This window comes from Ovis canadensis, chromosome 2, assembly GCF_042477335.2.
Source record: "Ovis canadensis isolate MfBH-ARS-UI-01 breed Bighorn chromosome 2, ARS-UI_OviCan_v2, whole genome shotgun sequence".
In the NCBI taxonomy this organism is placed as follows: Eukaryota; Metazoa; Chordata; class Mammalia; order Artiodactyla; family Bovidae; genus Ovis; species Ovis canadensis.
Window position 1 is genome coordinate 11,693,306 of NC_091246.1, and position 22,686 is coordinate 11,715,991.

The 22,686-nt window shown below is 38.6% G+C and overlaps 1 protein-coding gene across 1 annotated transcript in view; it reads right to left on the reverse strand.

The window, feature by feature from the left end:
• Nucleotides 1-9,226: 9,226 nt before the first annotated feature.
• UGCG (UDP-glucose ceramide glucosyltransferase) overlaps nt 9,227-22,686 on the reverse strand; it is a 38,916-nt gene continuing 25,456 nt past the window's right edge. The window contains exons 3-9 of the mRNA XM_069575431.1: nt 21,656-21,758; nt 20,834-20,935; nt 19,183-19,295; nt 15,752-15,930; nt 13,279-13,365; nt 12,603-12,792; nt 9,227-11,771 (exon numbers count right to left, since the gene is read on the reverse strand). Coding sequence (XP_069431532.1) covers nt 11,601-11,771; nt 12,603-12,792; nt 13,279-13,365; nt 15,752-15,930; nt 19,183-19,295; nt 20,834-20,935; nt 21,656-21,758 — 945 coding nt within the window. The 3' untranslated portion in view covers nt 9,227-11,600. The remainder of the gene's footprint in view (nt 11,772-12,602; nt 12,793-13,278; nt 13,366-15,751; nt 15,931-19,182; nt 19,296-20,833; nt 20,936-21,655; nt 21,759-22,686) is intronic.

Genomic DNA, 22,686 nt, shown 5'->3' on the forward strand with positions numbered 1-22,686 from the left:
CTAAGGATGAACATAAACAGCTAAACAGGCAATTAAAGTAATGAATGTTAAGTGAGGGGTGAAGTTATAAAGGTACAGGCATGGGGGCACATAACCCATAGTTACATAAATCTTGGAGGAGCTGGCTTCTGAGTAGAGTCCCAGGGTCAAGGTGGGGGTTAATTAGAGGAATTGGGGGACCCAATTAGAGGAAGCAAAGCAGAATGAAGGCTCAGAGGAGGAAAGGGCACATGTCAGGGGAGCTGCAGGAAGTTTACTACCAGGAGAGTTTCTCTGGGTGGGTTAGGGCAAGTGGCAGTGGACAAGGTTGGAGGGGTTGCTGTCACTCAGTTGTATCCAGCTGTTTTGACCCCATGAACTATGGCCCACCAGGCTCCTCTGTCCATGGGATTTCCCAGGCAAGAATACTGGAGTGGGTTGTCATTTCCTCCTCCAAGGGATCTTCCCAACTCAGGGATCAAACCCAAGTCTCCTGTATTGCAGGAGAATTGTTTATCAGTGAGCCACTGGTGAAGCCCCTGGAGGGATTGGCAGGAGCTTAAATGGCCTCTGAATGAGAAAAGCTGGGCTTTAACCCAAGGAAATGTGAAGCCATTCTAGTATCATAAGAGTAAGAGGGTCAACTTTCCTTATATCAACTGGTGCCACAGGAAGGGCAGCCTCACGTGTCACTCACCTCTAGATCCCAGAGGCCCAAGTTAAATCAGCACAGGGGCTGCAAAGTTCCTGGACAACAGCATATTTGACCAGAGTTTGTAAAGCATTATGAAAATGCTATGTGCATCCCTATGGTGTAAATGACTAAAACTGACTTTTTAAAATAATGTAGAAAATATGAACTGATTATTATCAATGAAATAAACTCAAAATGTCACTCAAGTGCCACATCCCTGAAGTTTTATGGGTAAATTGTTTTAAGCTTTCAAGCAACAGATAATTCCTAGCTAAATAAAAATTTTTTTCTAGAGCATAGATTTTGTTTCCCCATCACTTCATGGAAATGGAGAAACAATGGAAACAGTGACAGACTATTTTCTTGGGCTCCAAAATCACTGCAGATGGTGACTGCAGCCATGAAATTAAGACGATTGCTCCTTGGAAGAAAGCTATAACCAACCTAGACAGTGTATTAAAAGGCAGAGACATTATTTTGCTGACAAAGGCCCATCTAGTCAAAGCTATGGTTTTTCCATTTGTCACATATGCATGTGAGAGTTGGACCATAAAGAAAGCTAAGTGTAAAGAACTGATGATTTTGAACTGTGGTACTGGAGAAGACTCTTTCTTGAGAGCCCCTTGGACAGCAAGGAGATCAAACCAATCAATCCTAAAGGAAATCAATCCTGAATATTCATTGGAAGGACTGATGCTGAAGCTCCAATACTTTGGCCACCTGATGTGAAAGTGGACTCATTAGAAAAGACCCTGTTGCTGGGAAAGATTGAAGGCAAAAGGAGAAGGGGACGACAGAGAATGAAATGGCTGGATGGCATCACTGATTCAATGGACGTGAGTTTGAGTAAGCTCCGGGAGATGGTGAAGGACAGGGAAGCCTGGTGTGCTGCAGTTCAAGGGGTCACAAAGAGTCAGATATGACTGAGGGACTGAACGACCAAACAACAAATTGACTTTGTAGTCAGCATAACCTCACTCTATAGCCTTAATAATATGTCAATAAAATGTGCGTGTATGCTCAGTCACTCAGTCGTGTCGGATTCTTTGAGACCCCATGGACTGTAGCCCACCAGGCTCCTCTGTTCATGGGATTTTCTCAGCAAGAATACTGGGAATACAAGAATACAAGCAAGAATACACTTCCTCCTCCAGGGAATCTTCCTGATGCAGGGATCAAACCCATATCTCCTGTGTCTCCTGCACTGTCAGGCAGATCCTTTGCCACTGTGCCACTTAGGAAGCCCATTCCATAAAATGCCAGCAAATAAAGTTCAGAAACGTATTGAAAAAACAGTACCCCAAAGCTCTAAGTAAACTTTATTTCAGAAATGTGAATATATGTAGACTCTGAAGATAATGTTACTTCAGAGTCAAAAATGGTTTTCTTTTAAAAGAAGAAGAGAAACAATATTTGGGAAAAATCAAACTTTGATCTGGAACACCTGTGTGGCTGACAAATGGATAAACAAAATTTAGTATAGCCATACCATGGAATAGTATTCAGCCCCCAAAAGGAATGAAGTATTGATACATGCTACAACACAACCTTGGAAACATTATGCTACATAAAACAAGTTAGATACCAAAGGCTACATAGTATACGATTCCATCTGTGTGAAATGTCTAGAGTCAGCAAATCTGTGGGGATAGGAAGTAGATCAGCAGTTGCCAGGGGCTGGAGGATGGTAGAAAAAAGGAATGTTAGTTACACATATGCTAATCAATTATTTCCATGCTTACCCCATCTTGCCTTGGGGAAATATCCTAAAGGCAAAGATTTTAACAGTGTGTTCTGGTTGGCCTTGCAAATTATTTTATATGGTTTAAAAGGTTAAAAAAAAAAGAGGTGTGCAATAAACAATAAGAAAGCCTTAAGACTCTCATGTAAGACTAAGAAATGGAAGAGGGGCTTCGCTGGTGGCTCAGTGGTAGAGTCCACATGCTAATGCAGGAGACACGGGTTCAGTCCCTGGTCTGGGAAGATCCTACATATTGTGAAGCAACTAAGCTCGTGTGCCACGACTATCGATCCTGTGCTCTAGTGCCCGGGAGCCGCAATTACTGAAGCCCAGGCGTCCTAGAGCCTGTGCTCCACAACAAGAAAAACAACCACAACGAGAAGCCCTCACACCACAACTACAGGAAAGCCCGTGCAGCAGCAAAGACCCAGCACAGCCAAAAAAAAAAAAAAAAAGAAAGAAATGGAAGAAACTTCAGTGGCTAAAAATCATACATACAAAAATACTCAACCTCAATCAGTCATTTAAAAATCTATAAGCAATATTTTCATCTGTCAAATTTAAAACGACTTAGAAAAAGGCAATTCTGAGTTCTAGCAACCATGCCAAGTAATGAGCAGTTACAAACCTCCTCTCTTGAAACATTTCAGCAATATGTGTCAGAAAGAAACTGGAAAGAAATTATGCATTAGCATTTTATTTTCTCTTTATTTAAAAAATTGAGATATAATTCCCATACCATAAAGTTTGCCTTTTGAAGCATGCCATTCAGAGGTGTTGTGTGTGTATGTTTTAAGTATATTCACAATGTTGTGCAACTGATTACCACTAATTGCAAAGCATTTTCATCATTTCAAAAAGAAAGCCTGTATCTGCCAGAGTTACTCCTCTTTCCTACCATCCTCCAGCTCCTGGCAGCTACTGATCTACTTCCTGTCCCCACAGATTTGCTGACTGTGGACGTTTCATACAGATGGAGTCATATACTGTGTAGCCTTTTGTATCTAACTTGTTTTATGTAGCATAATATTCCCAAGGTTGTGTTGTGGCATGTATCAGTACTTCTTTCCTTTTTGGGACTGAATACTATTCCATGGTATGGATTTACTAAATTTTGTTTATCCATTTGTCAGGTGATGGACATTTGGGTTGTTGTCCACTTTTTGGTTATTATGAACAATGTTGCTATGACTATTCATGTTCAAGTTTTTTGTGGGCACATAGACTCCTTGTTTTCAATTCCCTTGGGTGTATGTCTAGGAGAGCTTTTATTTACGTACGCATCCGTTCTTCTATAGTAAATGTGTACTGTTTTTTATCACTTGAAAAGCAATATGTTACCTTAAAAAAACTAAAAACACAAGAACCAATAGGCTTATGGGGTGTTGGTGATGCGGTCACCTCTGATTCCTTCCAATAACCACTGGCTTCTCAAATTTAAAACCAAATAAAAATAATAAAACAGAACTAGACAATTCCAGAAGAATGAAACAAAATTTTGGTGTTTTCCTCACATGCAGAGAAATCCTTTTGTCAAGCAGAAGGGGGGCAAGGAAACAGCAAATGCACTGCTAACACAAGCAGCTGAAAAGATGTTAAGTGATATTTGAATTAGTATTAAGGAGTTTCTCCTCGATTACCAATGAAAGCCATTTGTGAAAGTACTGGAGGGACGAGAAGGTGAGAGAGAAATGGGCACAAAAATGACTAGGAAGACATGCCAAGTTCAGGCCATTAAAAAGCTGGAAATAACTCAAGGACACAAAATGAAATGTCTGACAAAACAGATAATAATGTGAGTACTCAGCGCTCTGGAGAGGTCGTGGACTGAATATGAGTTGAGGGTTAAAGGGCAGAGGATCCTAATAGAGAAAATGAAGTTGGAGGGAGAGAGAGGAACTTTCAGACCATGGAAACAGCATGAGAAAAAGGAAGTACTGGCTCAGTTTGAAGAACAGGGGGTGGAGGTGGGGTGCTGGGAGAGAAGGTGGAATGAAGTGAAAAAAGGAAGGACTCTTGAGTGATGCTGAGGAACATGCTGAGGGTCAGAAAGAGAAGCCAGAGTCAATGGGAGGTTAAGCTCTAGGTTCATACAGAAACAGAGCAGGAAGTAAAACAAGCAGAAAAATAAAAAGCAAAATAAGAGCAAAATTAAAAGGTTCAGACTGTGGGCAGATGGGCAGGGCTGGGAAGTCAAAAATGTTTGTTGGATGCTGATCATGGTATAGACAGCATCTGTACTGTCTCAAACCAAGTGAACTGCCTCAAATAGTCACCGGGCTGGAAGACTGGAAGGGACTCTTCATTGCCTGTGTAAGGAATTCAAGTCAGAATTCTTTTTAGCCTAGGATTACTGGGACCTTGGATGAAAAATGCATCACTGTTGCAATTTCCAAGTATCTGTACTCAAAACTTTCATTAATTCCTGGCAAGCTCCTTAAGTCCTAATAATCTGATTTTGGTTCTTTCCACTCTACTGAATGTGAGGAGCAGCCAGCCACTTGTTTTGTGGGGGGTTTTGGCCCTGCTGTGTAGCTTGTGGAACCTTAGTTCCCCAACCCAACCAGAGATTGAACCTGGTCCCACAACAATGAAAGCATAGAGTTCTAACCACTGGACAACTAGAGAATTCCCAGAGCAGCCTTTCTTAAAACTTTTTTTGGCACAAGAGTCAGATGGTTACTCTCAGGGTCAGAAGCCATTTCTAGCTCTATCAGAACACCTCTCCCTTCTGTCTTTTCCTGAAGAAAATACAATTTAAAACAAGACAGACCATCCATAAAGAAGCTAAGTTCTCATGTTGTTGTTCAGTTGCTAAGTCCTGTCTGACTCTTTGCGACCCCATGGACTGCAGCACGCCAGGCTCCTCTGTCCTTCACTATCTCCCGGAGTTTGCTCAAACTCATGTCCACTGAGTTGGTAATGCCATACAACCATTTCATCCTGTCACCCGCTTCTCCTCCTGCCTTCCATCTTCCCCGGCATCAGGGGCAATGAGTTGACTCTTCACATCAGGTGGCCAATGTATTGGAGCTTCAGCTTCAGCATCAGTCCTTCCAGTGAATATTCAGGGTTGATTTCCTTTAGGATGGACTGGTTTGATCTCCTTGCTGTTCTCACATGCTGACACTGCAGGAAGTATGCCTGCTCCTGAACTCACCAGCCTTCATTCCTTTTTGTCCATGACTCCACTGACTATTTTCTTCTTGAAATCTAAGGCACCTGTGATAGTCCTTGCACTACTTTTCTTCTTTGAAAGGAGAGAGGAACTAGCCATCACTGTATGCATATATATATATGTGTGTGTGTATATATATATATATATATATATGGAGAAGGCGATGACACCCCACTCCAGTACTCTTGCCTGGAAAATCCCATGGGCGGAGGAGCCTGGTGGGCTGCAGTCCATGTGGTCACTAAGAGTCAGACACGACTGAGCAGCTTCACTTTCACTTTTCACTTTCATGCATTGGAGAAGGAAATGGCAACCCACTCCAGTGTTCTTGCCTGGAGAATCCCAGGGACGGGGGAGCCTGGTGGGCTGCCATCTTTGGATCGCACAGAGTCGGGCACAACTGAAGCAACTTCAATTCAGTTCAGTTCAGTCGCTCAGTCGTGTCCGACTCTTTGCAACCCCATGAATCACAGCACGCCAGGCCTCCCTGTTCATCACCATCTCCCGGAGTTCACTCAGACTCACGTCCATCGAGTCCGTGATGCCATCCAGCCATCTCATCCTCTGTCGTCCCCTTCTCCTCCTGCCCCCAATCCCTCCCAGCATCAGGGTCTTTTCCAATGAGTCAACTCTTCTCATGAGGTGGCCAAAGTACTGGAGTTTCAGCTTTAGCATCATTCCTTCCAAAGAAATCCCAGGGCTGATCTCTTTCAGAATGGACTGGTTGGATCTCCTTGCAGTCCAAGGGACTCTCAAGAGTCTTCCCAACACCACAGTTCAAACGCATCAATTCTTCGGCACTCAGCCTTCTTCACAGTCCAACTCTCACATCCATACATGACCACAGGAAAAACCATAGCCTTGACTAGACAGACCTTAGTCGGCAAAGTAATGTCTCTGCTTTTGAATATGCTATCTAGGTTGGTCATAACTTTTCTTCCAAGGAGTAAGCGTCTTTTAATTTCATGGCTGCAGTCACCATCTGCAGTGATTTTGGAATATGTGTGTATATATATATGTGTATGTATATATATATATACATATATATATATAAACTACATTCCCATTCCCACATGGTTAAAAAACATAGGGTCAGAAAGATTAAGTGAACTGCCTCAAACTCCATAGTTCCCAAAAGGCTGTCTGCCACACTGGCAACCTCTCTTCCTGGGTGCTTTTCTCCCACTGAATGTCTAAATAGGCGACCAGGACCCTGTCCTTAGTTCTTGTCCATTGACACTGTCTTTGGTTATTGCTTTCAGTGGTTCTCAGCTATCATCTCTATGGAAATGACCCCAAGTCTCCACTTCCAAACTCACTCCTTGCCCTGCTTTGCAACCCTCTGGAATGTAGCCTATCAGGCTCCTCTGTCCATGCAAATTTTCCCAGTAAGAATACTGGAGTAGGTTGCCATTTCTTACTCTAGGAGATCTTCCTGACCCAGGGATCGACCCCATGTCGCTTGCATTGGCAGGCGGATTCTTTACTGCTGTGCCACCTGGGAAGCCTCCACGCTCCATAGCAGCCCATCAGTGGTCTGTGGAATTCTCTAACCTCCTGCCCATGTTCCTTCCACTGGCCTGGTGTTGGTCAGGTGTTGGAAGATGACACAAGTTCCAGGGTTGATGACGCAAGTTCCAGGGTTGATGTCAAGGGTAGGGAAACAGCAAAAACAAGGTGAAAATGGGAGCTGTGGAGGCAGCAGGGGAGGGCATAACAGATACTTTCAGTCCTGGTATAAAGAAATGATATCCTTATATTGTTTAATTGCAAGTCCACGGTGTTAGCACAGATGTCTTCATGACTAATAGACTAAACAACAAAGCACATGAAACCACCCAGAGTCTCTGCCAATCTCTCCCAGGACAGGGCAGGGGTTGTGCAAAGTGTTTAGCACATTCTGGTTCTTAGGCAACTAGCTGCTTAAGAAACAAAGTTATATACGGGTTTCTCAGGGGGCACTAGTGGTAAAGAACCCGCCTGCCAATGCAGTAGACGTAAGAGACATGGGTTCCATCCCTGGGTCAGGAAGATTCCCTGGAGGAGAGCATGGCAACCCATGGGATGCCTGGAGAATCCCATGGACAGAGGAGCCTGGCAGGCTACGGTTCACAGGGTCACAAAAAGTTGGACACGACAAGCAATTTAGTACACAGTTACATATTTTTATTTGCTTTTTTAAAAAATGTAGAGTTAATGATTCTATCTCACAGAGGTTCGTATTTTTAAGACAAATTACTCAAATGCATTCCCTGCTGTTCTGCACAGATAATTGCTCACCATTTTGTAAACATGAGAGGGAAATGTCTAGACTATTTTCATGTACATGAACATAGTTCTGTGGTATGTAGTAATCTCATCTATCAAATGATACATGTAAAGCATTTAAACTAGCTTTATAATTATATTCTTGTTTGGCAGGTTTGAGTTTCGTTCTCTAGAACAACTTAAGAGTTGGAATATGGATGGTTATTGAAGTTACAGATTTTTTTTTTAAATTTTAAGGTTTATACAATGAGTTTTAAAGCTTTGTAGGCAGAACTTTAAACAACAGGATCTAGTAAAGGGACCTGAAAGACGCAGGTGGGGGCCATTCCCAGTTCTGCCAACAACTGTATATCTAACCCCCTGTGATCACAGCTTTCACAGTGGACGTCTCAGCTTTTTACTCTAAAATAAGGGCAAGGGCTCTTCAAAGTTTGCCTAGCTATAAAAACTCTAAGACCTACACACAAATTTTGTTGATCATTTCCGAAACATTAGAATTAGAAGTCTACTTTACAGACCAAGAAGAATGAGCTTGCTTACTAGGTCAAGGTGCTAGGTGTGGGGCCTCTGGCAGGTCACAGCCAAACCCCTTCTACAGTCTTTCTCCCTTGGGATTGGCTCTCCAGTTAAAAGCATTCTTCTTTGAGGGCTGGTGGTAAAACAGGCCTGGGGATGCCTCCAAGCTTGGGAGGAGCCTGGTCGTGGCTAGTGTGCAGGGTGGCACGTAGTCTATTTCTCTCTGAGGTCTCCAGCAGTGAGGCCACTCCATTCGTTTGCTTGGATCTACCTTTCCTAGCCATTGGGTGGTAAGATCTCAAAGGCTGAGATCAGGTTGTAAGTGCAGGTGAGAAGAGACTAGAGGACCACCGAGTATTTTCTAAATGTTTTAATGGGCCAGGAATTTTCAAATCTGCCTGCACAGAGCAAAGAGCAGTGCTCAGGCTTCACCCAGAATAACTAAAACCAGACTTCAGAGGCAGGGCCCAGGCATCTGTAGTCTTTAAAAAAGATTCTTCAGGTGATTTTAACATTAGGCCAATACAGAAAAGCCTGACTGCCTGATAGCTCAGTTGGTAAAGAATCCACCTGCAACGCAGGAGACCCCAGTTAAAATCCTGGGTTGGGAAGATCCCCTGGAGAAGGGAAAGGCTACCCACTCTGGTATTCTGGCCTGGACATTTCCATGGACTGTACAGTCCATGGGGTCGCAAAGAGTCGGACACTAGTGAGCAACTTTCACTCATTCCCTCTCATCTCATCTGTAGCACAGGTAAATTTTCTTTGAATAATTCTGCTGTGAATGGTAGAACATGTTATTTATAAAAATATAAAAGACATGAAATAAAAATACATTATTGCTAATGTCTTGATTGTATTCAAATTTTTTATTTTTTGAAAAACTTAAGACAGTGATTTTAAATAATAAACATGGTATATTATAGACACTTTTTTTTAGACAGTTTATTAAATTTGGACTCCTACAGTTCTGCTGTGATGCTTTCTTCAACATGTATATAATTTCTTATCATTTTATCATCACTTCAAACTTGCTAATAAACAAACAATCGCTCTGTCTGCTTAAGTGAAACTTCATTGGAAGGAAATACTCCACTATCACATAAAAAACACATATACAGAACAGTCATTTATTTTAATATTTACAAACACAAGAAGTTTGTCCAGCCATTTTGGTTCTGCTGTTACACTGCCCATACTGAGATCAGCAAAAAACTAAGGAATAAGCAAGATTTCATTTCAGCAGTGCAAAAGATGGCATCAACCAAACTTCATTAAACAAAACCAACAAATCACAAACATGGTCAGCAAAATTCAGCTTGTATGACAATGACAAATAAATAGAGTGGGTCACAACTAGACTGGTTTGCACTGTGCAATTTTCCTCAGGGAACAATACTACCCCCCATTTCACATAGAAAGGAATATGCATCAAAGCCTTTGTTCATGAAGAAAATGCCCTTCAAACAAATTCATCATAAGGCAAAAAAAAAAAAAAAAGAATGAAGCAGTCTGGCCCAGAGAAAGCTTGCATATACACACAGTATATACAGGTTTACCGATACACTGCAATTTAAACCATGTATATACTCATTACACAATTAAATGAAACTGGCTCAGTGAAGTGAAAAAGTATTCATATAAATATGTAGTTATTGCTAATAAGTGACACATTATGCTTTGACATGGAAACTGCAGAAACAAAAAGAAGAGTTTGAAGCTGCCATATTGCCAATGTCAGCCCTGCAGCAGGCATTCATACGGACAACATGCCATCCGTTCCTGAAGCAAAAGCAAAAAAATTCCACTACAATAAAAAAAGAGAGAAAAGCTTATGCACTGTCCCTTACATTTTCGCCTTTTTTTTAAAAAAAGAAAAAACAAAAACAAGTCCAGTTCACCACAAGCTAAGCACAACCTGACAAGCGGGTTTAGCGGCATGATGGGGAGAGAATAGTGAAACAGAGCATGCATTTACAACCGGAACTGTTCTAGTCTATTTTGTCATACAAACTGGAATACAAAAATCCAATTTAAATAAGACTAGACTAACAGGAATTAAAAAAAAAAAAAACACACACAGTAGACTTAGTTTGATACTGATTAATTTTAAGAGTAAAACTCATTCTGTCCCCTCTTAATACTCTACTGCAATTTATTTCTTGGTGGCTAGAATATTTATTTACTTAAAAAAGATATTAAATACCTGTATCATGAAATTACATTCTTTTTAACAATAAGACAGACTGTGTAAGAAAATAGCTCATGTGTGAAATGTGTCTGAAATGCATTTTTCCTCACAACTATCAAAACATTCACTCACACTAAGACAAACCCCCCTCCCCCCAGCCCCTGACAAAAAGTTAAGGAAACATGGGGTGGGTCAGGTGAGGGGCAGGGAAGGAAAGATTCACCAGCACAGTGATTAACAATGGTTCAAGACAGAACCAACAAGAGTTGGTCAAAAAGATGCCTTCGAGACATGGCTACAATTAAAAACCAAACTCAACCACTTTTGGTTCATTGCGGTGAGACCGAAAAAATATTTCTCACAGATTCATATAAATACTAGACTCCAGCTCTCTTGTTATTATTACTTTTAAAGTTTTTTCCGTTTGTTTTTGCAAGGCCTAGCTATCGCAATTTATATTTGCTCTGCAACGACTACAAGAGGTAGGCATGAAGCATGAAAAAGTTTCTCAGTTAGTACCTCGTTGTGGGCGCTCCACTGCATAATACCTTTCACTTTAGACATGAAAAGGGATTACACCTTTTAGTCTCTTACCACCCCAACAAAGCTGCTGCCATCTCATACATGTTCTAAAAGAGTGTACTCACCAGTAAGAAACTTTCTCTACTGAAGGATACTGTCATCGTGTTTGTTGCAGAACATTCATTTATATATAGATTTATTTATATACTTTTAAAAAATAAATGACAACAACAAAAACCGAACCCAGGTTCCTAGAACCAATTCTCTTGATTCTCTACTTCCACAAAATAAAATATAACCATTTGGCCAAGACTACAGATGTGTTTTTTTTTTCTTCCTTTTTTTTTTCTTTTCACAGATGCAAGCGCCATGCAAAAATAAATTAAAGAACAGATACCAAAACATTTTACATGTGATAAAACTACTGAAGGTAGATTTTTTAAAAGTACTTATATAAAGATAATTTATAATACTTCTCTTTTTTCCTTTATGTACAGTCACAAAGCTGTAGTTATACATCTAGGATTTCTTCAGCTGTGCCTCCACAGCGCAGTCTGTAGCGACCAGTTCTCCAGCTTATCGTTGGGTCCCATAATGCAGACAAAAAAATGTATATTGTCATGGATTCACGGATGAACCAGGCTACTGCATAGTCAAGCTTTGAAAAACACAGCGTGCCACCCTAGGAAGTAGGAACATAAATAATTCACTGACTGATTACAGACCTGGTTAAAAAGTGAGGTACTTCCGCCTAACTCTGTAAAGACATCACATAAAATCAAGTTTGGGGCTTCCCTGGTGGCTCAGTGGTAAAGAATCTGCCTGCCAATGCAGGGGACGTGGGTTCGATTCCTGATTCCGGGGAGATCCCACATGCTGTGGAGCGATTAAGCCCGTGCGCCACAACTACTGAGCCTGTGCTCCAGAGCCTGGGAACCGCAACTACTGAAGCCTGTAAACCCGTGTTCCACAACAAGAGATGGTAATGCAATGAGAAACCCATGCACCACCCAGCACAGCTAAATGTAAAATAAATACATAGAAACTATGTCTGTATAACCAGCTGAAAGTTGAAAATTAAATTCCATTTTGTGTCCACATTCCACTAAGGAAACTAATGCTTAATTTGATTTTAATCTTCACTGGGGGGCTAAAAAATGGCTTTAGATAATGTAACAGTCATGTTATATTGGTTAAGAAAAATGTTCATTAGGAATAGAAGCAGTATTAACATAAACTGCTATCCTAACATATTTTAAGTTTGAAGACTTGTCAATTGCTTCAACATCATTTTTTTGGGAGTCTTAATGAAAGTGACTGTATAACTAGCTGAAAGTTGAAAGTCAAGTTCCATTTTGTGTCCATATTCCACTAAGGAAACTAATGCTTAATTTGATTTTAATCTTCACTGGGGGGCTAAAAAATGGCTCAGACATATTTTCAACTTTTTCTAAATCAAAACTATTTTAGTCCCACCAAATGATCTCCAACCTTTGCACACCTATCCACATACCTGGACACCCCTGAGTTGAATGTAGTCAAATATAAACCATGCCAGGCAATGACACATGAAAAATACCATAATATCCCATCTGAATACATGGTGGGCTGCCCATCCAATAATTAAACTGGCAACAAAGCATTCTGAAATTGGCTCGCAAATTATTGTAGCAGGAAGCATGTTAATTCGCAGTTTGGTCCACCTTGAAAAAAAAAAAAGGATTTTCTTTAAACAACAGCCTGATTACAAGACTAATCAATTTTTCTCAAAATGATCAACATTACATCCCATTAAAGGCCTTTTACATAAGCTTTAAAGAGTATTTAATGAATCACTTTTCTATATTTATTTAGTGTCTCAAAGAAAAATGTCTATAAATTTATTTGCATGGCCTATACTCTGATGAGTTAAGATCATAAAATTCCAGGGGTAAAAATGTTAGAAAATAGAGGTCAGCATAAAAAACCGCAAAGTCTCAACATCTGTTTTTTGAAAGCTTACAATGGAAACAAAATATACTGAGACATTAACTTTATTTTAATGAAGAAGTTAACTTCTCTTTTCTGGAACAAAACAAAATCTGACTTTTCTTTTTTTTTTTTTAAACCAAGTTAAGACCATGTAAAAATACTCCTCATTCCCTTTTTCTTTTAATAAAGTATAAAAAGAAGAAAGCCAGCTGACTTACCTGATCATTCTGGACTGAAATTGAGAAATTGAATATGAGCCAGAGTTTTGCATTGCAACTTGAGTGGACATTGCAAACCTCCAACCTCTGAAAATTAAGACAGTTATAAAATGAGCTATGATCATGAACACATACATGCAAGGATGACAGGTTATGTACTTATTCACTACTATAAAGGGTAAGCAGCGTTATTTACAGTAGCCAAGATATGGAAGCAACCTGTCAATCAACAGATGAATGGATAAAGAAGATGTTGTCCATACATACAATGGAATATTGCTTAGCCACGAAAAAGAATGAAATCCTGTCATTTACAACAGTGTGGATGGACACAGAGGGTATTATGTTCAGTGAAATAAGTGAGACATAGAAAGATAAATATTCTGTTATCACTTAGATGTGGAATTTTAAAAATAAATGAATGACTAAACAAAAAAGAGACTCACAGAGTTAGAGAACTACTGGTTACCAGTCGGGAGAGGGAAGGAGGGAGGGGCAAGATAGTGGAAAAGGATGAAGATATACAGACTACTATGTATAAAATAAATAGGCAACAAGGGTATATTGAATAGAACAGGGAAATACAGTCATAATTTTGCTATAACTTTAAATGGAGTATAATGTATAAAAATACTGAATCACTATGTTGTACCCCTAAAACTTTATAATACTGTAAATCAGCTATTCTTATTTTTTTTCTTTTAAAGTGAGCAACTGCCAGTGTCTAGGGTGAGCCTCGTCCCAGGATAGCACCCTACATAGGGTGTATCATACTTAAACACATTTCAGTCATTACAGAAGCCCATGACAGTACCACTTAAAAACCGGAAGGAACTACAACCCCTCAGTTCACAGCTCAATAAACTTAAAATACAGACATTCTGAAAGTACTAAATGGAGTGGGGCCTGTATTTAACAGTCTCTGAACACTATTAACCAAAAAAAGGAGTAGTGGGGGATATGTATGTGAATATTCAAGAAGAAATATAAACCAAAAGTGGCATTCCATATCTCACGAGAAACAATATGAAACCACGGACCACTAACACCACCAGAAGATAAGTTTGAAAACATACTTCAACTTTTAAGATCACACCTTCAGTAAATTATCACACAAGGAAACAACCCCCTTTAAAAAAGCAAATGAGTGTCATTTTGTGATAGAAAAGTGTGATTAAGGCAATCATGAATCATTAGGTAGCTTCTTAGCAAAGTATCAAATAATCTACTGAAAAATTTCAAAATTTGAAATCTCATTCTTTAAATTTTCACCTACTGGCTTTATGACTGCACTGATACTTTTAATTCTTGTAAAACACATAAACATTTACATTCATAATAATGAAAATTTACAGTCACAGAGAAGCTTCAATTTAACTACTTCAAATCACATACATTTTTTAAGAGTTTAAATGTATTTATTTTATTTTTTAAATTGAAGTACAGTTAATTTACAATTATAGTTTTCAAGTGCACAGCAAAGTGATTCAGTATTTACTGGGTTGGCCAAAAAGTTCATTTGGGGTTTTCCCATAATATCTTACTATATATGTGTGTGCTAAACAGTAGGCCCTTGTCTACTTGTTTTATAAATGATGGTGGTGGTTTAGGTCGAACCAGGTCTTGTTCGATTCTTGTGGTTCCATGGACTGTAGTCCACCAGCTTTCTCTGTCCATGGGATTTCCCAGGCAAGAATATTGGAAGGGGTTGCCATTTCCTTCTCTAGTGGATCTTTCCTACCAGGGATCATACCTGCATTGCAGGCAGATTCTTTACCACTGAGCCACCAGGGAAGTCCCCTATTTTACATACAGTAGTGTATATATGTTAACCCCAAACTCCTAATTTATCTCCTTCTCCTGACCTCCACTATCCCCTTTGGTAAACATTAAGTTTGTTTTCTACATCTGTGAGTTTGATATTTGTCTTTCTCTGTCTGACTTACTTCACTCAATATGATAACCTTTAGGTCCGTCCATGTTGCTGCAAAAGACAGTATTTCATTCTTTTTTTATGACTGAGTAACATTCCATTATATATTCAGATCACATCTTCATCCATTCATCTGTCGATAGGCATGTGAGTTGCTTCCATGTCTTGACTATTGCAAATAGTGCGGCTATGAACACTGGGATAAATGTATCTTCAGATTAAGACTTTTCTTCAGAAATATGCCCAGGAGTGAGACTGCAGGATCATATAATAACTCTATTTTTAGTTTTTTAAGTAAATTCCATATTGTTTTTGAAACCAAATTAATTTGAAGAATGTAGAGAAATTAGAACATTTATTTGCTTCATTAGTGTGTACCTGAATAATTAGTAGGAATTACATTCTAAAAGTATTAAACTATTCTGTACTTACTAGCAAAAAATAAAATAGCGCTTAATCCACAGGTTTAACAAACAGAAAAAGCCAACATAAGTTCGGAAATAAAAAATACAACAACCTAATTTAATTTAGTTTTCTTACCGGTCAGCTATTGCTTTGGCCATAAAGTAATCTTCAGCAATATACTGAGCAAAAGCTATAAGCCCTCCTGCTTGATCTAACACATCCTTTCTCATTAAACAAGACATTCCTGTCACACATTTGAAACCAGTGACATTGGCAGAGATATAGGACCTTGGATGAGAGGTTCCAAAATACACCTGCCAAGACAAAACCGGAAACATACGTGTACAATTAGAAGTTTACGTTAGAAGTATGATGTTTATAAATTCCTTTTCCTAATGAACTTAAGAATGATAGGGTGAACAGTCTATTATTCTTACATACACTACCTGAATAAACAGTGGTACAAAATAATGTTTACATATAGCAAGCAGTCAGTAATTTCTAATTTGATTGACTACTCTTGTTATTATCACTTTTACAAAGAAGTAGTATGTACTTCGTGGAGGGAAAAGTATACTTTATTCTCAAATAAATACTGTCTTTCCTAAAACTCCAAGATTTAAAGATTTATTGAAGTAAAACAATTTGGACTTAAATAACAGAGGTGAAAATATCACTTACTGATATACGATATTCATGTTTAATGTATCCTCTTTTCATACTCTTCACATAAATATACACACATCTACACACACAGGTATATGTACATATGTGTATGCGTACATGTATGCACGTGGCTATACACACACAACACTCACAGGTACATCAACCAAAAGAACAATCCTATTTCTTAATTTCTTTTCCTGTATATTTTTGCAGTTAGCTGTTTCCTGCCCAAGTCACTAAGCTCAAATTCCCCATTTTTCAGTGTGTTTTTCATAAACAGGGTGAACACTAATAGTCTCCCATTTTACTGCCCCTTTCATAATGTGCTTTGGAGTCATCAAAAGTGCAAACTGCTAAACTAATGGGAGAATAAAATGGTCATCTAAACTTACCCAACTTCTCAGATATAAAACCTATTTATTATTTATGTCTTAAATATGTTGCCTTTCTAATTAGTCATCTCTGTATCCTAGGGGGATTGGTTCTAGAAGCCCTGGACCAAAAATCCACCAATATAATTTTTGTGTATTATCTATATCTGTCAGATTACTTACCACACCTAATACAATGTAAATACTATGTAAATAGTTGCTGGCTCAAGGCAAATTCACATTTTGCTTTTGCAACTTTTTTTTCAAATACTTTGAGTCTATAGCTGGTTGAAGCCACAGATGTAGAACTCGCAGATATGGAGGGCAATAGCACCTCGAAATGGAGAGAAGTGATCTTTCTTAACGGCAGAAATCACATACATGGCATAGAATAAGCTAATAATCACAGATGATTCAGAATGCGATTCTTCCTACCTAACCTATGCCCAGACTGGAATGAAGCCCTAGTATTTGTGGGATAGAACTGAACCAAACTTCTAAAACTAAAAGCACCTATCTTAATTCCTTAAGCAGTTATTAAGTGAGGTTTTAGGAATGAGGTGGGACTGGGCACTGTAATGAAGGCTCCCATGATTTCTTTATAGACTGGAATAATTCCTCGGGCCTATCTCCATTCACTTTAAGTAATGATGACTTTCAGGGATTAAACCTAAACTGAGGGAGTGAGTATATCTGGGAGATATCTATTATTGACATACATATCAAGTTGGATATTTCCAAAACAAAAGCATAACATGGAGCATAAGAATAAAAAGCATTTAATTTTAAAGTAACTACCTAGAGTTTCTTTACTAAACAAAAATTGTGGTATCTGGGCTTCCCCAGTGGCTCAGTGGTAAGCTCTGCTTGCAGTGCAGGAGATGCCGGAGACTCGGCTGGATCCCTGGGAGGAGGGCATGGTAACCCATCCCAGTATTCTTGCCAGGAAAATCCCATGGACAGAGGAGCCTGGCAGGCTATAGTCCATGGGGTCACAAAAGAATGGGATAGAATGGAAGCAACTAAGCATGCATACATGTATGATTCACACTGCCAAAGGCTGAATGCAAGTTTCTACGCTGTACCCTTTACCCTCAAATGATTGCAATTCAAAAGAATATAAATACAGATATGCTTCAGGTTGGTATATTTGGAGATTGAAACTGTATACCCTTCTGTTATAACATTAAGACAAGTCTTTTCTCCTAATGTTTAACAGTACAGGAATGGTGAAGTATAGGATACACTTATATAACAAACTATGATCAAGCCAATAAAAATTACATTTATAAAATAATATTAATGATATGGGGAACAGTTTATGAAGTAACTAAAATAAGATACAAATTACTTTTGGTATAATCGCAACTTTGCTTTTTAGAAAGTAAACAGAGGGGGAAAAGTCTTAATGCTAAAATAAACGAATTTTTTAAAATAGAAACTTCCTCTAACTGGTAGGCTTCTGGGAGTGGTTTGTGTTTTGATTTATTCTGCTCATTATACTTCCTCCTAACTTATAGTTTCCTACACGTAAGTCTGTATATTGTTAAGCTGTGGAGTAAAAATGGAAAACACGAGTTGTTCAGATAATTTTAGAAATCTGTTGTAGAAGGAAATCAAGTGGATTTTACAGTGATTCATATGAGCAATTTTCCTTTTTTTTGTATATACTGAAATACTTCATGAGACTTAAGATGCATAATTTGCAGACTGGATCTTTGAAAGAACTATATAACACATACTTTTATGTAAATCTGTAATCCGGAACTGAACTCAAGAATTGAAAGTAAGGACCACAAGGAAAAAGAATATACTGTGCTAAGCTGGTAATAAGACCACAAGGCATTTCCTGGGCACATCTGTTCCTTGCCAGAGCACAGGAAGTTCAGCTGGGAGGGATTCCGGGGCCCTAAGCATTTCTTCACTAATGAAAACAGCTGCTCTCAACTTGAGGCTGCCAGTACTCAGCAGGTTGTGTGTGTGCTAAGTCACTTCCGTCGTGTCCAACTTTTTGTGACCCTATAGACTGTAACCTGCCAGGCTCCTCTGTTCGCGGGATTCTCTAAGTAAGAATACTGGAGCGGGCGGCCATGCCCTTCTCCAGGGGATCTTTCCGACCCAGGAATTGAACCTGCATCCCTTACGTCTCCTGCACTGGCAGGTGGGTTCTTTACCACTAGCGCCACCTGGGACGCTCACTCAGCAGGTTAAAGCAGACTTAATACAGTTAACTTCAGGACTTCCCTGGTGGCTCAGAGGTTAAAGTGTCTGCCTGGAATGGAGGAGACCAGGGTTCAATCCCTGGGTCGGGAAGATCCCCTGGAGAAGGAAATGGCAACCCACTCCAGTACTCTTGCCTGGAGAATCACATGGAGGGAGGAGCCTGGTAGGCTACAGTCCATGGGGTCACAAAGAGTCGGACACTGAGCGATTTCACTTTCATTTTCAGGCACCTCAGCATAGCCTCAAGCTTCTGGGAGATTAGGGACCTGATTATACAAGCATATTATCTATAAGCATTGTACTTACCTGTTCTAAAGTAGCAGCAAAGCCCTGTCTGTCTGCTACATATGGCAGCCCGTGAACCAGCCCTACTTTTTCTGTCATTTGGTTAACCATGTCCGTGAGTGTGTCTGGAATCACTATGATGCAAAAGAAAAAGGTACAGAGGGAGAGGGGAAAAAAATTTCCTTTTAGTAAAATGCCCATGAATGTAATATATTCTGTGAGTTACTAAATTCTTAATAAATGTTTTCTTTGAATATAGGTCTAATAAAATGAATCTCAATCACTTTTCCGAGTAGAATAGAAATTTTCAAAAAGGGTAATATATGGTAGGGAATTTATTCTGGACCTTTGCAGGCTGTTAAATACCTAATATGTACCAGAGGTGGGAGGTATCTTGAAAACGTTAGCAGTCCTTGTTTCTGAACCTCCAGACTGGAGTAATGGACAATGTGTCCTAGTGGAAAAGGTACAAGAGCGGAAGTCCAAGGACCTCAGTATTCATTCTGGCTCCTGCATGGCAATCACAGGAAATGAGCCTCCTCTTTCTGAGAGTAGGAGATGTTCTTTCTCTTAAAACTGCTAATTAGAACTGAATGAGAATATACCTGATGGAGGTTTGTACACTGAAAACATAACAAATATATGACGGTAAACAATTTAAGACAGCAAATGTGAAAAACGAACCTAATCTCTGACCAAGAACTGTTAGTCCTGTAATGATCTAATTAAGTCGAAGTGCCACATTTACTACTAATTTTCAAATTTTAAGCTGATAAAATTTAAATCATTGTCCCATTTCTAAAGAGAAAAAAAATCTCATATGATTTTACAGGTCTTCATTTTTATTTCCTTCAAGTGTTTAAGAACTCAATCTACTGTATAAAAGTGCATTTGGGCCTTATTTATACAAGTCGTCTGGGAAGTGCTTCTCAACTGCTGCCCTGCAGGTGACAGGTGGCGTGTCCAGAGACAGTTCTGATCATCACAACCAACAGAGATGTGCTACTGGTAGGGGCCAGGGATGCTGCTAAACATCTGCAGGATGGCTCTGACTACAAAGAAGTACCCAGACCCAAGGTGCTGAGGTTGAGAAAACTGAGGTATTAGAATATAATGGAATCATATGGAACACTGAAATTATAAGTATAAATGTTTTTAAAATCCAAATATACGAATTATAATTTCAATATATAAAAGGTGTCCTGCAAAAATCTGCTAAATAAAAAGCCATGAATGTGTTCTAAAAATGCATGTAATTCCAGTAAAATATGTATCAATTAACTTCTGTCCCTTTGCATGAGATAGTATATTGCACATGCCACAGACAGATTAAAGTAAAAGATAAATATCACTTGAATAAGGGAAAACTTAGACCCATGAAAAAGCTGACTATACCACAGTTGTGGTATAATGTACCACAACTGTTTTTTTTTTTAATGTTTGGAATTTTCTCTTCAAAATGAAAGCATTTTCATATGTGTAACATTCTAGTTTAGCATAAAAAAACTTCAAAATTTTAGTAAGTATAACTTGGCATACTCCCATGAAATAATGATAAAATCACTTACTTTATTAGGTAAACTAATATGATTGATAAATGTATTTTCAGGTTGCTCTTGGCATTTTATTATTGAATGAATAATTTTATAAAATAAGTAAGAAAAAACCTTACCTCTTATTCCACTATCACAAATCCATATAAGATCATACTTCGCAACTTCATATCCTGGCATTAAATTATTAATCTTAGGATTAATGCCAACCTTTTTGCCACCTAAAATTTTAAAAGTATAGCAGTGAACAATTCATGCCATATTGAAAATATTTTCTATTATACATATACTTAGTAGAGAGAAGTGAAAAGTACTTGCATATTTAATAATTAAAACAAATATACTTTAACATCATGCTTCTTATTATTCATAATAATATATTTAGAAAAAAGTTATTCATTCTCAAAAAGAAAGTATATCATTTATCTTTGAAAATTCATTAGTTTCAGTTTTCTAATTCAGAGCTTGCGTTAACAGTAAACATTAATAAACATTTAATAGCAGGTATATCTCTAACGAGCGTTTAGAATAAGTCTGTAGGTTTTGGGGAAAATATTCTTTTTGCAATATTATAAGAATGAATTCTACCACTCAATCTCAATTATAATCAACGAGATATAGAAAAGGCCATAGATTGAAATTATTAAAGAAACAAAAATAACAGATTCTCATGTGTGGCTGAAGAGTAAAACATAATCTGGGATAATTTTGTTAATCCCTGATATGAAAAACAAAATTTGTATTTATAACTTGTCTTCTCTAAAGGATAGAAACACCTTTCACTATATCTAACAAATATGCATTTATGCATAGCATAAATAAAGCAAATATGTTAATAACTTCAATGGTGTCTACGACTCTAATCTATAGTTTAATGCAAAGAAGATTACTGATACTTAATATATTAAAGCAAAAAGGTTGTTGTAAAATTTGTTACTTACCTATAAACAATCTAGCATCAACATTTGGATATTTCCCAAGAAGCTTCTTACACACATCAATGGCTGGATCATCATGGTCTTGGACACAGAGGAGTACTTCATACTAGTCAAAGAACATATTTTATGTAAATTAACCTCTTACAAAGATAATCACTTATTATTAGCATTTACTGGTGGATCAAAAAGCATTAAGAAAAACAAGCAATTGTACACACAAAGTTTAGAAGTTAAGAGAGTATTCATAATGGATGCAAACACTTAAGGGATTATCAAGTGTTGCTTTAACTGAGAGCAACTTCTCCAGAAGTGGCCTGTTTGCCAGCCAAAGAGAGAATGAAGAGATTGGCAGGGCCCACAGCTGAAGCATGGCTGGATTCCCAGCTTCTCCATGCCATCATCACTGAAAATCTACCAAATACTCACAGGGTGGCCAGCAGTGTAAAAGCAACACAGAAAAGCCAGAGAAATGAACACACCCTTTGTTGTCTAGAAGCCTTGTCTCTGAACTAACTATTATTTTATCAAGGTGCTAAAAATTACATATCAAAGACCATTATGATACATTTAAAGGGCTTTCCCAAACTCTCTCAAGACAAAGTGAGATTAGATTTTCTGTTGAATAATAACTTTCTGAAAATAGAATCTGACTTGATTAAAAATGCAGGGATTCCCAGGTAGCTCAGTGGTAAAGAATCTACCTGCCAAAGCAAGAGACACAGGGGACACAGGTTCCATCCCTGATTTGGGAAGATCCTCTGGAGGAGGAAACGGTGGCCCACTCCAGTATTCTTGCCTGGGAAATCCCCAAAACAGAGGAGGCTGAGGGGGTTGCAGAGTTGGAAGCGACTGAAAGCACACGCGTGTGCACACACACACAGAGGTATGCACGCATCCTCCTACGAGCATGCTTAGCCTTTTAACTATGAAAACACCCAGGATTTAATTTTGCTCAGAGCTATGTTTACTCTGACAGTAAATTACGGAAGTCATTCCTTAGCACTTGGCTGGCTGTGTCAAAACCATCCTGAGAC